Source organism: Sander vitreus, chromosome 2 (assembly GCF_031162955.1).
Source record: "Sander vitreus isolate 19-12246 chromosome 2, sanVit1, whole genome shotgun sequence".
Taxonomy (NCBI): domain Eukaryota; kingdom Metazoa; phylum Chordata; class Actinopteri; order Perciformes; family Percidae; genus Sander; species Sander vitreus.
In genome coordinates, this window is record NC_135856.1 from 30,891,305 (window position 1) to 30,907,012 (window position 15,708).

A 15,708-nucleotide genomic window follows, 5' to 3' on the forward strand; every position below is an offset into this window, starting at 1 on the left:
AATACCATTAATGAGTTAAACATTGACAACTCTATGACTGATGATCAACAGTTAATATCTAATTTTTGCTCCTCGTTTTACAAAAAGCTATATACTTCAGAATATTCAGAAAATGATGCTTCTATATTCCTCAACTCTCTACATAACACCCCTCAACTCGACAACTCGGAAAGAGATCTTTGTGATCTCCCTTTAACCCTGGCAGAGGTCAGTGAGTGTTTGGAACATTTAAAAGACAACAAGTCCCCGGGGACAGACGGTTTATAGTCAGAATTTTATAAGTTGTTTTCACAGCAGATGGTGCCCTTCTTATTGCAGGTATTTAATGAAAGCATATCAACCAATACCTTACCTTGGAGTATGACTCAAGGTCTGATCACTTTAATCCCTAAACCACGCAAGGATTTACTTTATATTGATAACTGGCGTCCAATTTGTCTTTGAAATAATGATTAGAAAATGTTGGCCTTGATCTTTGCTAGAAGAATTAAAAAAGTGTTAAACTCTATAATTGATGAAACCCAATCAGGATTTATGCCCAATAGGCATCTCTCCAACAACATTAGACTAGTCTCAGATCTAGTTGACTATTCATATTTAATTTCAGATGACAGCTTTGTGTTTTTCTTAGACTTTTTCAAGGCTTTTGATACCGTCGAGCACCATTTTCTCTATCATTCACTTAAGAAGTTTGGCTTTGGGGATTTCTTTTGTAATGCGATCAAAACTCTCTACAATAATGCAAATTGCTCCCTTAAACTTAAAAATGGACCCTCGCCCAGATTTGAAATCAAACGTGGATTTCGGCAGGGATGCCCTATATCTCCCTACCTTTTTTTGCTTGCAGCCCAACTTTTATGTGAACACATTCAATGTAGTCAATTGCAGGGTATTTCCATCGCTGATAAGACAATTATTTTAAGTCAACTGGCAGATGACACAACACTGTTTTTAAAAGACAGCTCCCAGGTTCCTCCAGCAATTTCTATAATAGAAGTTTTCAGTAAAGCTTCTGGTCTCCGTTTCAATCTTAAAAAATGTGAATTACTAGCACTTAAGGATTGTGATATTGATATGATCTCTAATATTCCTGTGAAGAATAGTATTAATTATTTAGGGCTTGTTATTGATAAAAATGAACTGCAAAGATGCAAGAATAATTTCATTCCCATTGTTGAAAAAACAAGGAAGAAATTCAACCTTTGGCTTTTACATGACTTATCATTAAAAGGCAGGATTCTCCTCTCGAAGGCTGAAGGAATATCAAGATCAAGATTAGTCTTTATATGTAGATCAACAAATGTGTAAAACTATAGACAAAGTTCTATATGATTTTTTGTGGAAAAACCGCACTCACTATCTGAGAAAGTCTGTTTTAATGAATGAGTACAGTAAAGGTGGCCTCAATTTCCTGGACTTTAATACCTTAAATAACACTTTCAAAATTAATTGGATTAAACGTTACTTAAAATGTCCAACTTCCTTGTGGAATTTTATTCCCCATTATGTCTTTTCCTCAGTTGGTGGACTCCAGTTTTTATTGGTATGTACCTATAATATTGACAAAATTCCTCTTAAACTTTCGTCATTTCATAAACAAATGCTGCTGGCTTGGTCTTTGATCTACAAGCATAATTTCTCTCCTCACAGGTTTTATATTTGGATCAACAGATATATTTTGTATAAAAACAAATCCATTTTCTTTCAGCAGTGGGTTGACAACAACATATTACTTCTAAGCCAATTACTCAACCAGCGTGGTCAGCTTTATAATTATGTTGAGTTTATTCATCACTACGGCATCCCTGTCTCTCCGAAGGAGTTCTCTATTGTTTTTGATGCAATACCTTCAGCACTCTTTAAAGGTTTTAATGGAGTTGGCGATCACCCTATACTGTTAAATGTGAAAGAAACAATTGTTGGTAATATTTGTTTTTCACTACAAGCTAAAAGTAAGAATAAGGCAACTCGTCAACTCTTTCAGCAAGACGTTAAGAGTACACCTGCTGCTTTATCGTACTGGTCTTCATATGTTGAGATTTGTTGGGAAAAGGTTTGGCTATTGCCACACAAGTTCTTCTTAATCAACAAAGTTAAAGAGATCTCTTTCAAAATGCTCCACAGATTTTACCCAACTAACCATTATCTGCAGAAAATGAAAAAAGACATCGATATCAGCTGTACCTTTTGTGGAGAACTAAATGAAACACTGGTACATCTATTTTGGTCTTGCCAATATACCAAGACACTTTGGAGCAGGTTATCACATGTCATTGCTGTTCACATTTACCCTCAATTCACATTACTTAAGGAACATGTATTGTTTGGATTCACTCAATATGATAGAAAGCTTTATTCTGAGTATTATGTGATAAATTTGATAATTATTTTAACCAAATTTTATTTACATAAGTCAAAGTTTTTGAAAAAGAAGCCAAGCTTTTTGGAGCTGACTGCCAATATTAAACAATACATGTTTTCCATTTCCACCTGTACAAACAAAAAAGCTGTTAGATCATATGACCTTTGTAAGCTTTACAAAATATTTGTATATGTGTATGTATTGTTTTGCTTTGTTTTGTTTTCCTTTAGTAACCCCCTGGCTCGTCTAGAACATAGACTGTTAAGATATACAGAAGACGTTCCTTCCTACTGTATGTCCACATTCTTCAATAAAGTTTAAAAAAAATAAAAAATAAAATAAAATAAAATTAATAAACCACGCAACATCTAGGCAAAACCCGCCCTTCAATAGCATTCGTACGTAGTTTGCTGAACTAGAGCAAGGTATGTGGGGGAAGAAAATAAAAAGTATACTGGTAGTGTAGGCTATCAGATATCAGACATATCGTAAAAAGCTCGAAAGACGAGTTAAGTTTCGTTTCTCCCTGGCTGCGTCATCAGACGTTTCATCATGGCCGACATGGACGACAGTCAGTTTTCTCTGATGAGTCTGGAGGATGAACTGACCTGCAGCATCTGTCTGAGTCCCTTTGACTGTCCGGTGACCATCCCCTGCGGACACAACTTCTGCCAGGAATGTCTACTTGACACCTGGAAGGAGGACTCGTACAGCTGTCCTCAGTGTCGGACCCACTTCGCCACCAAACCGGAGCTGAAGAAAAACACGGTCCTCAGCACCGTTGTGGAGACTTTCAACTTGAGGACGAACAAGAGCGAGGCCAGCCTGAAAGAAACGTCAGAGGAGAGCGATGAAGCCGAGGAGGAGGATGAGGAGGAGGAGGAGGATGTCATACGTTGTGATACATGTATGGAAGCAGAAGCGTCCCAGACCTGCCTCACCTGCATGGCTTCTTTCTGCGAGGAGCACCTGCGGCCTCACCGAGAAAACCCGAAGTTTAGCGTCCACCAACTGATTGAGCCTGTCGGCGACCTGTCGGAGCGTATCTGCCCGGACCACCACAAGCTGATGGAGCTCTTCTGCAGCCAACATGGCCGCCCAATCTGCAGCCTCTGCCTCCAGCAGGTCCACAAAGGATGCTCCTTCATTTCTCCAGAGGAGCAGAGGGACCTGAAAGAGGTAAAGTACGTGTGTGTGTGTGTGTGTGTGTGTGTGTGTGTGTGTGTGTGTGTGTGTGTGCGCGCGTGCGTGTTTAGGGGGTAAATACACTGAAACTACCACTACAAGTAAGTTTACGGATGGGGCGCCCCTGCTAGCTCACTTGGTGTAGAGCACCCCATGTCCAAAGTTCTGTCTTTACCGCAGCGGCCGCAGCCTCGATTCCGATCAACGGCCCTTTGCTGCATGTCATTTCTGTCTCTGTCTCCCTCTTTCCTGTCTTCTTCTGTCCTGTCCATGGATGTATTAAGAGAACGGTCCTGTCAAATAAAGGCTTTAAATGCCCAAACGTAACATACTTCTCTGTGTACTGAATCTGCATTCTATATCTGTCATTGTAGACTGAACTCAGAGACAAGTTGGGTGTGCTGGATGGGAAGATTGAGAAGACTGAGACTGTTATGTTTCAAATCAGTGACATGCAGAGAAAGCTGAAGGTAATTTCTATTTATCGCATTTTGCTGGTTTTCACAAGAATAGGAAACAAATTAGTGATTAGTGATTCAAAGGAAAGGACACAAAGGAAATTGTGATCGCAATTACATCATTCAATTCAATTTTAGTTATAGTATCAAATCATAACAAGTTATCTCAAGACACTTTACAGATAGAGTAGGTCTAGGCCACACTCTAATTTACAAAGACCCAACAATTCCAGCAATTCCCCCAAGAGCAAGCATTTAGTGCGACAGTGGTGAGGAAAAACTTCCTTTTAGGGAGAAACCTCAGACAGACCCAGGCTTTTGGTAGGCGGTGCTAATTATGTCAGTTTGTCTATCTATTTCCTTGTTCCTGTATTTATTTATGGCCCCTCTCGCGGTACTTGCCTAGGACGCAGCAACCAAAAGGAAGACAGCATATGCAGCTGTGTACCAGCAGATGCGGGATATGCTGGCCCAAGAAGAACGCGAGGCCCAACATGAGGTGGACGGCGAGCTGGAGATTTGCCAGACAAAACTTCGGGACTTCATGAAGAGATTGACTGAGAATATGGACAACATGACCAAAGCCAGAGAAGATGTCAACAGTCTGCTGAGTGAATCCCAAACAGTGGCCTTTCTACAGGTGGGTTGTCAGAGGAAGATGAAGTAGAGGAGGGGAAAAGGAAGGGAAATTGAGGTTTAGCCTAAAAAGAAATGAGACATAAATAGACAGTACAGAGAGAGATCAACATTCAAATGAGACTCACATTGGTCTTAATATTGTATATACTTTGAATATTCTTATGTTTCTAAAATACCTCCCCCCCCCCTCCTTCATTTATACCTGAGACTAGTCTCTCATCGCCAGACCTATCTCCACAGTGCTGTAGAGTGAGGTCTGGCTAACACCACAGATACATTCCAGGATAGGAGAAAAAAACAAATGCTATGGGTTGTTTGCATTTCTTTAAACCAATCATAGTGGTCTTAGGCGGTGCTCAGCTCCAGACGCAGGGACTGTGCCTCTGCAAAATAGTCTCAGGAAGGAATCGGGCGATTATCCTGGAAACGTACTTCCGCTGATCCAGACTAACGTGAGAACAATGGCTGAGGCGAGACAGAGGAGTTGGCCTGCATGTTGTTTGGTGCGTGCTGTGTTTCTGCCAACGCAATTCCTATTAAAGCTATACTGTAGTGCGTAGTTTCTGTCGCCCCCCCCCCCCCATGAGGAATTCTAAGTAACGACAACAACATTGTTGGCGCGGCCACATGATAAAAGCCTTCCATGATCCACACAGTTGCTAGTAGCCAAGAAAGACACGGAGGATTGAAATAACATGATGGACTCTTCAGAAGAGGTCGCTATCTTCACTCAAGGTTCTTCGCGCGAAAGTCGCCGGACGACACCAGTTTCTGAACATAGCCATTCTGAGAAATACAGAGAGAGTTGTGTGGAGCTGATAGTCTTAATTAGCTTTGTAGCAACTCATTTGGCAACGGACGTTCATTAATATCAAAACGTTACGCACTAAAACGTAAAAACGTTTCCTGGTTCCAGCTTCTCATGTGGGGGGGATTTGATGCTTTTCTCTTTAATATATATTAGTGAATTAAATATCTTTGGCTTTTGGACTGTTGCTTAAAATAAACAAGCAATTTGAAGACATCAGCTTCGGTGATCAATAGTATAACAGGTATTTCAGCCATATTCACAGCCATGTCTTGCACAACACAAAACACATCCCCTTTAATAAGTATTTTTCTTTTTTGGTTCTTGTCCCTTGTTCCTCACAGGCATCGTTTGACTTGCCTAGGGTTACAAAGTTTGAACCTCACGTCCCTCGAATCAACCTGGACTCCAAGAAGGTGACGGCAGCACAGGCCTTCTCTGCTGCCCTGAAGGAGCATCTGACAGACCTCCTGAAACAGCCGGTTGACGCCAGACTGCTGAAACTTAAACCAGGTAACTGTGCAGGTACATTCTGAGTGGGAGACTTTACATCTGGAGATGTGTTATGAAATTATAATGAAGGCAATCGTGTCCAATTTTTGTTGCAGAACTTAAAGGGGTGATCGAATGATTATATAGGGTATTTTACACTGTTCCTTAAGCAGTCCTTTCAGAAATATGCGGACTTTGGCTGATTATGCATTGAATTATGCGATCGCATAATCACGTTTTTCTGGAGGGACTGCTTAAGGTCTCCGGATAGGTTATGTAACATTGGTTGGGCTGAAAATGGCCCAGGTGCTGTTCTATGCGCACTAATGCAACCCTGTGAAATAGCCCTAGAACGAAACAAGAGTTTTTCTCCCTTATATGGTATGCTCATGAATATTTAGATGAGCTGCGCGTTGATTGGTTGGTTTACAATGAGCAAAACACACACACACACACACACACACACACACAGCCCCTCCCCTCTGTGCACACCGCGTCTCCATGTCGTCGTCCCCCCTCCAGCAGCACGCAGCCCGTTGCAAGTCTTCTGCGCCGCCGCGTTAGATCCACAAGTCCCGCTCCGTTGTCCGATATCTACTCGTCCTAAACACTTTTCTCTTTGTGTGCATGTTAGGGCTGTTGGAACGAATGCCGAAATTCGAATATAATTCGAATAGTAAAAAAATCAATACTACTCGAATGCTGAAATTACTATTCGAATGTGACTTTTTTTTTATAAATATGTTGGCTAATGTTAGCTAATCTCCCTCTTCTCGTCTTGGCCTACCCGCATGTGTCGCTCATGTCACATCTTATGAACAATAACTTAGCGGGAGTGAGAAACCCAAGGCATTGTGAGGTCTAAGATAACATTAGTACAACATTACGGAGCTAACGCTACATACCGAGTAACGTTAGTACAACATTACAGAGCTAACGTTACGTAGCGAGTAACGTTAGTACAACATTACGGAGCTAACGTTAGCTACATACCGAGTAACGTAAGTACACGGGGGAGTGACAGGCTGCGGCTGGAAATCGTAAGGACGTGAAATAGTTTTAACATGACTTTAAAATCGACTTCCACTGAGCCAAAGTGCCTATGTTAACATTAATTAGCTCGTTCTTGTTTTCTAACTGCTTCGCGAGGTATAGTAACGTTAACGTAGCTGTGAGCTTCATGAAGACAGCTAAAGGTAATGTAAGCTGCCCTACAGCTGTCAGAGTTAGCTTCTACTTATATATTACCTTCTAATAGCTGTATTCTCAGTAACGTGAAAATCTGCAAGAAACAGGTTGCTTATAAATCACTAAAATAGTAGTGACAGCACCGTTTAGCTTAGTTATTAATGCCGTTAGCATCGTTTGTTACTTACCTAGCTAGTTTATGACAAAACGTTTCGGCTGTGCTTTCTAACATGATGTCATTGTGCTAACCGAGCACCATTAGCCTTTACAACAGAGCCGCTTCACTACACTTGTTGATAATAAGCCTGAGTAGTGTAGTACATATTAGGGGTGTCACGATTCTCCAAATCCTCGATTCGATTACATTTTCGATTCTAAGGTCACGATTCGATTCAATTCTCGATTTTTACATTATTTATTTATTTTTAGACTAGACTTTTATGCAATATAATATCTGACCTTTGTTTGCAATGTGCCACACTACATTGTCAAATTTTAAAACATTTATTAACAACATAATGTAACAATAACATATCTTCAGTCAATTGGAAACTTGACAATTTATCAATAAAGTAAAAAAAAAAAAAAAAAAAAAAAAAATGCTGAGGGCACACACAGCGGCTGAGCAAGAGAGCAGAGAGGAAGACTCGGGCAGTTGCTCAACTTGTTGCCCTCTCTAATATAACCAATATAAGCTGCTCTGTTTAGGCTACAAAACGTGCATGCAGGCTGAAATTCAACCGCTCGGTTTTGTCGGGATAAAGCTATAAAGCAGAAGGAATATCCGCTAGCTGCTAGGCTAATGTGCAATGGTAAACGCACAGAATATGGTACACGCACATAACAGAGCTTGCAAACTGTGCGTTTTTTGTCGACAACGCAAACGTTGTCAACATAATTCACTGGAAATCCAAAATACTTCCACACTTTCACACACTTGAGTAGTAGTATGTCGATTGGTCTGCAGTTGCCATGCTCAGGGCTTAAAGTATTCCGGCACCGTGCCGGGTCTCCGGCGTGCGACCGTGAGGAAAGAAAAAAAAAATTGGGAACTTGCGTGCGGTTTAATATTTTCGAGTCAATTGATTTCACCTACCAATCATATGAGAGGAACGCAGGTCTAACTAACGCGCGGCTTAAAGTACTCTAGGATTTGTTTAATGCGCTGGATTTAACCAATCATCGAACTTCCACCTACCAAAAACGAGTTCTAGCCAATCGGATGCAAAGTAGAGCGGGTCTTTGCCGAAATGCGAGAGTGCGGTGCCGGTGTGGTCTCCGTGGTAACACGGCTAAAACAAAATGGAGGCAAAGTTTATCAAACGTGGAGCATGTAGATACAGCTTTAGTTGAGAAAAGAGTTAAAAACAAATGGCGCTGGGCATGAAGGGTGGAGACGGGAAGCCGTTTAGCACTTAGTGCCTCATTTTTGAGGGAGCCGGGTGCTTGCTTCTGCAGCGCGTGTTCAAGGAAGACACTGTACGGCAGCAGCGGTAAGAAAGTGCTTGCTAGTCACAAAGCTTCGGTCCGTGCACTCTGTCATACAAGTACGTTACCGGCAACGACGGCTACCGCTACCACTGCGACTGATTTGGGATCAGCATGGCAGGTATTTAAACATAACGGCCTTGTCCCAGGGTTAAGACGTCTAGCTATATGAAAAGCTAAACAATGCGACGTTTTACGTTCTAGCTAAGTTACAGGAGGTTGACTGACTCGCAGCACTTCAACACGTGTGTTTTTCCGCTTGACAAGCCGACCGGACGTGACATGGGGGCGTGGCAGTATCGACGAGTCCATTTCTTTTATTCGATATTCAAGATTGTGGCTTAATTTCGATAAATTTTGATTTAAAATCAAAATCGTGACACCCTTAGTACATATTATTTTACAGGCTGCAATTGAGTATTAAATATTTGAATATTAAAAAAAATATCAAATGGAATTCGAATGGTATTATAGAGGAAGATTGACAAATCCAGTGCATGTACACACATGGGCCAGTATTCAGCGGCAGCAGCTCCAGCAGCACACCGCCCGTTGCAAGTCCTCTGCGCCGCCGCGTTAGATCCACAAGTTCCGCTCCGTTGTCCGATATCTACTCGTCCTAAACACTTTTCTCGGGGCCAGTATTCCGTTGTACAGCCTGGAACACTGCATTTACGACCGTGGTTCATTTTCAATGTCCTTGAAAAACTTCCGAACTTCCTTCTTTCTAAAGTACACAGCGCAGCTCACAGCTAAGCTCGTGTGTGAGATCTACGTGACCTACGTTCCGAACACCAGCTGGTCTCAGACCAGTGGTCTGTAGCTATGTACATTTTGGGGCGTAACAAAGGTACAGACCAGAGCCAATTAAGGTACAGCCATCAAGTTGACGTCAACTAGTAGCTTCGTTGGGATTCACCCGTTTTCAGCGGCAGTTTTAAATTGCGGGATTTGCAGAGGAAAGAGGTGTCAACGAGACTTTGAGGTTCTCTGTATGTCCTATTTTACCCACCGAACTGTCGTTATTCAACTATGACAAGGTAAACTCAGTTTTGCATTCTATCACCCCTTTAACACTGGTGGTGTTGCGCCTGGTGAGTTTGTGTCATGTGGGAGATCCTGGGAGATGGAGTCCAATGTTGACTTTGTGGTTGCGGGCTGTTTCACTTTCTGAGTATAAAAATATAATATTTTCCCCTTGTGTATTAATTGTTGTAAGATGAAAAAGCAGTTCCTGTCTCAGCACCTGCAAGTACTGGAAGTACTGGATCTCAGCCAGAATTTGGTATGTTCATCTATCTCTATGAAGATATTATCTAATAGATGGCCACCTCTGTGTGTTGGTGCACATTGTTTTGTCTTGTTTTATATTGTTAAATATTTCATATTGATGTTTAATATGTTTACGTATGCACCAACCACCAAGGCAATTGCCTTTGAAGTATTACTTACTTGGCAATAAATCCTCTTCTGATTCTGTTTCTGAATACAGTAGAACACGTACCTATAATCAAATATCTGCACATCCATATTAGCTTTAAATCCAAAGACAAAAATGCTAAATTTGTGGATTTTTGCTAGTCACACGTGTGTGTGGTGTGCATACTGAAGCTCTGACGTTTTGATACAACTATTTGATGAGCATTTGGTAACACAGCTCTTTACCGTGTGATAAAGCCCTCATGGGCGCAAGAAATGCTTTTCTGATTTCACCTGTTTCAGAAGTACCAGAGCCTCCACCGCCCATGTCCCACAGTCCAGCCTGTCCACCCATGCAGCCGTATTACCAGCCAGTTCCTGTTCCTGTTTATATGGGGGGTGGATTCCAGCCTTCACATGCAGGCTGGAACCCAGCCCATCATCCACCAGGCCCTTATAGGGGGCCGCGGTTTACTGGAGGACAAAAGACAAGTAAGCAAGATTCAAGCATACAATCGTAAACGCGTGATTACATTGTTATATCGATCACGACAGTATGATTAAAAGAAATTCAAAGACAGCGATGCAACCCCCGGGACACTGAGATGAAACAATGGGCTGACAGCAGCACATAGACTGCACCAATCTTCACTCTGATCGTATCACTTTTTTTCTAGAACGTATGCCCTCAGAATGATTTTAAAGATGATTTAATCACATACAAATTCTACACATTAATGTAATTAAGCATGCATCTATGGAATCACCGAAATCAATCAATCAGCCCACCAACCAATCAACAGATTGAACAATGACATGCAATATGCAATAAAATGGAACACCTACCCTGCAAAGCCAAACTTGCAGAATTCTCCAAACTTCAGACCCTCAGGAATATCAAGTAAGAAAAGAGAAGAAAATCGTCTGTAAGCCAGCTCATAAAGCCATCCCAAACAAGGCTGGGGAATCGTGCAACAGGAGCCATACAGTCAAAAACAAAGGTACAAGAGAAGTACATTTTTTGTAAGCAAGAATGCATTTTTCACAGATATGCCATATTTCAGCTTGCGGAGCCTTCGCGCTGGAAACGACAGCCATAAATTGAGCTTAATGGTCATTTTGGATGAAAGAGTAGGACGTACAGGCCGACATTGCCATTCATAGAACTACACTGCTGCTAAAGAAATAAAAAAATACTTTCCTTGTTTTGTCTTTCATAAAACAAATGAGTCACGTCTTTTTTTGTGTTCTGCATTTTTTCCTCTTACAGACAAGAAAAGTGATGCCAGTCACCAGCCCTCCCAAAGTATGTCATTTATATTATATTGCACAATGAAATTTGATTTTATTAATATGCTTTTTGTGCAGAATTTTAATAATATTGCCATTACAATAAGGTCAATAAGAAACTTGAGTGGCTTCGTTTTGCTTCTTCCAGTTTTTGTGCCAGTGTTTGAGCCAACTGTTTGTTCCACAACACAACAACAGCCGCTCTGAATCTGTACCGCTGGTCATATAAATCTGGCTTCCAAATTGGAACCATGTTCTATATTTGTACGAGCAGTTTTGAAATGTAATCCTGTGGGTTTGTACCCAAGTTTATTTTTCATTAAAGTTGTCCGTATAATGAGCTCCAGGTATGTGGGCAGGGCTTCTTTGACGTGCGGTTGTTTCCATTGGAAACGTTGGGACTTTTGCAGATTAGACCCGTTTAGGTAGCTCGACAATGTCCATGTGTCACACAGCTGTGTGCATCTGCAGCCTTCAACAGGACAACAGTCGAGTTAGCAGTGTGTCACACGCGGTCTAAAGTTCACAGGGAGCGTTCCAATACAAACAACAGCTCAAAGCCCTTCCCATTTACTGTACCTGTACTCCCTGAATTACCTGTGTGACAAGATGTTGGCAAAACACCAAAGGCTTAAATTAGTTCAGAAAATTCCTATCGGTTTGTTAAGTGGCAGAACTCTCACGCTACAGAAACCTCTTTTGTTATTTTCCTTCAGAACAAGACAAAAGGCCTAACCCTAAACCAGGAGGAAATAACCCAGGTGCCAAAGGAACTGCTTCCACTAAGAAAGACCATCCCAGAAGCCATCCTCCATCAGAGAAAACAACTAAGCACCATCCACGGCCTAAAACTAAGTAGACACAGCACATGTATTTGCTTCAGCAGTCCTGATACAGCGAGGCACTGTTAAGCTCCATTTTCATGATGCACAAGTCTTATCAGTCGATCACATGATGGGGAATGGCACTATCCTGTTGCTTTTTCAGTGCTTAAATCAACAGCACACATACTTTGGCGCTTGTTTGCATGACTTTGAATAATTGTCATTATGGATATGTGCAGGATATTTTTTTGTACATAAAGGACAATATACGTGTGAATAAATGATTGGGTAGCAGTTGCTTTAAAATGAACACAAGATTTTCAAGCAGCTTGACTTTGGTATTTGTTTAACTGGTAAATGATTAACCCATTCCAACATAATGATGTCAGTGGGATCGTATAATGCTACCCAACAGGAGCATATGGTTGCTATGATCTCTAGGCCTGGGTATCGCCAGTGATTAGGTTAGGGGAATTTCAGATGAATTAATCGATACCAGATCACTCAAAAAAAAAAAAAAAAAAAAAATTGTATTATTATTTTAACCCAGCCATTTTAACCAGGGATCATAGCAGCAGTTTCTTCTTCAGGTGACTTAGAATAGACCTTAATTAAAACACAGAGACATGTGGCTTGTATATGAAAATATTTATGGGAATGTGTTCAAATCATTTCATTACATTCAGTTCAATCAAAAATCTGTTTTTCGTCGTAACAATTTCACCAAACCCTCTTTACTGCCATTGTGTAAACAGCTGTTTTACATGATTGTTACCAATAACAGCATATTCTCCCCCAGACACCGTTTCTTTGTCTTTCATTCCCGATTAGCAGTGGCCACATACGGCTTCCTCTTTGTTGATCACATCATAATCAAAATGAATTATCATTTTGTCATTATCTGCACACATTCTTATACGCCTTTAAGGTTCTCTTATTTGTACAGATATTTGACCGCAAAAAAGTAAGCTTATTTAAATATATATTAATTAATAATGAAAACTGTTTGGTACACAACACAGTGAAATTTGCCTTGATAAATTGGAGTCTATACAAATACTGTTCTATATCTGCCAAGATTTAACAAATAACGGATTCGACTGACTCAAATTGGGAACATCTAAAACAACATATAACATCCCAGTCACGTCCCTCCACCCCTAACGATACAACCTGTCAAAGTGTTTAGCCACGCTAGCAACTGTCATTATATGCCAGGAAACATTTGTCTGATGGTTTCAACATGGAGAGACCCATAGGTGTAATTTACAGGGGGGGGAATTACAACCCCCCCAATAATCAAAACTGCCCCCCCCCCCCCAAGAACCTTATATAATTTCCAATGATGTTTGCACCATAAATTGATGCAGAAAAGGCACAAAATGTTGCAGAAAGATTCATCTGGAATGCAGAAAAAAGGAAGTGTTTGATGCAAAAAAAAAGAAAAATTCTAATTTTGCTCAAAAGTGGAGATCTCAACCCCCCCAATATTGAACCCAGAGTTATGCACTTGAAGAGACTACTTTGCCGTTGTTAAATCCTTTCCACTAGTGGGGCAAAAAAAAAAAAAAAATTCAATAGTGGGTTGGCATGACTCCACAACAAGCGGAACATCCCACACCTTTGACATATTTTGGCTTTATGAAGTTGCAGTGCTGAATATATTAGCAAACTAAAGCCTAGTTATGCAGACATGGGGAACATGTTTCTGGTAACTAAATTCAGATTTTTGTCTCTCTTTAGCTGTTTTGGTCTGCAGCATTTCCCAAAGAAAATGTGCGGCTCTTTAGCCGCTAAGCTAGCACATTAGCTAGCTAATAGCCAGTTGCTGCTTTGGCTGTGTGCCGTTGGTGGTGTGCACATGACATACGGTGGGTTTATCAGCGCTTGCTGCTGCTGCTGGAAACAAAGTTGATGAGATTCAACCAAGACCGTCATAAAACCATAAATTTATATTAAATAGTTGGGATTATGATTTTTTTTTTTTTTTTTGGTAAAAATCGGGCAGCCCTATATTGAGGTATATCATTTTTTTTTTCCAACTAGGCCCATGCTGCTAGCGTGGCTGAAAACCTGCCAATAAACCCCAGTTACATGTAAGCTAATTCAGTGTACACACACACACACACACACACACACACAGTAAACGTGGAGGATAGGGTTAAAGTTCAAACTGGTGTCCTTGAGCGAGAAGACATTCACCAAACAAACCGAGAGGGCGATGAAACAACGAGGCTTGGTTACCTGCCAAGGAGGTGCATATTCCAGAAGCATAGGCATCACACGGCTAAAATCAGATCCCTGGTCAGCCTCATGAGCAGCGAGTTGGGCCCAGGTTCATTAAGAAAGCATTAACTAACATTCTACAGACTTTTTTTCCTTCTTTTTTTGTTTTTTCGGATATGGCTGTGAGCAACAGGCAACCCTACTGCAATAAAAAACAGGACCACCTCGAATGGCAAAATTAAAATGTCCTGACCGGTATTTGACACAGAAACACAAAGGGACGTGTTGCACACATTATGTGGAGTACAGGAGCGATGCAACAAATAAAACGCAACAGTTACATGCAAGTAACTCTGATGGTATTAATATTAAACTGTAGAGGTTTTAGGAGAAGACCAACTCTACTTGACTCGTCTACAGAGAATACTGTCTTTATCCTGCCACCTAGTGGTGACTATTTGGTAAACCACAAATGAGGAAAAGTAAGGCGATTACTCCAGTAATGTAAAAAAAAAAAAAAAAAAAAAAAACACAGCTTAATCTCATCAGCAGTTATTACTATCGGCTACAACATCAAAAGGTCAGCATTATGGTTTCATGTACAGTATATAACCTGCATCCTAAGCAGTGGAAGGTATTTATCAGTGCCAAAACAGTGCAACACAAAAATATGTAAATAGGAGTAACTATGAAAAACAAGAGGAAGGAATAAAAGGATTTACGTGTAGGCGAGACCAATCCTCTGAAGTACAACAGTTACTTGGCAGTACGTTCAAAATGAACATGTCAGTTTCCTGCAGCGCTTACAGGAAGGTTAAATAAAAGTTTCCAGACTGCATCTTAGTACAATCTAGCCGTTTGGCGAGCTCCTTGAGACAGGCCGTCGTGACGTCAAAACAAACCAACATCAATGTCCAGTGATTGACAACACACTGCAGTTGTTAACAAGAGCCCTTGCTCCATCGAGATTTCACTTTTTGGCTTACACACCCACACATTTCAAAGCCTTGGCTGCATCTCGTGGCCCTTATTTGACAGCTCCTCGACTCCTCGGTCCTCGGCTGAACAGGACGTTGTTCTGTCCCGCCTCGGTGAATGCCGTCTCAATGCTCTTATTTCTGCCCCGAGGAGGGATCATGGAGGAGCTATAGGCGAGGATACGCAAGAGCAGCCTTCCCGGAAGCCGTGTAGCTGAAGGAGTTGCTAACTCCGCCCAAACAGCTGACGTATTCATGTGACGCTTCAGAGGAAAGGACGTCTCATCTCTCTAAAACACAATTTGCTCGGATCCTCTCTCTCCTCCCAGGATTTCCTCGCGTCTTAGTCCCT

The 15,708-nt window shown here is 41.2% G+C and overlaps 1 protein-coding gene across 2 annotated transcripts; it reads left to right on the top strand.

The window, feature by feature from the left end:
* The first annotated feature begins 2,722 nt into the window (after positions 1 to 2,722).
* Positions 2,723 to 12,953, top strand: LOC144527635 (E3 ubiquitin/ISG15 ligase TRIM25-like). 2 transcript variants are annotated; one of them, XM_078265832.1, is made up of 9 exons: positions 2,723 to 3,541; positions 3,922 to 4,017; positions 4,412 to 4,645; positions 5,797 to 5,965; positions 9,840 to 9,905; positions 10,343 to 10,531; positions 10,924 to 11,040; positions 11,310 to 11,345; positions 12,046 to 12,953. In XM_078265832.1, exons 1-9 carry the CDS (start codon positions 2,915 to 2,917, stop codon positions 12,186 to 12,188), a joined length of 1,677 nt encoding a protein of 558 aa, XP_078121958.1. In that variant the 5' UTR covers positions 2,723 to 2,914; the 3' UTR covers positions 12,189 to 12,953. The 2 variants fall into 2 exon arrangements, with proteins under 2 accessions (XP_078121958.1, XP_078121967.1); XM_078265841.1 differs by lacking the exon at positions 10,924 to 11,040 and having other exon boundaries at positions 2,727 to 3,541.
* The last annotated feature ends 2,755 nt before the right edge of the window (positions 12,954 to 15,708 follow it).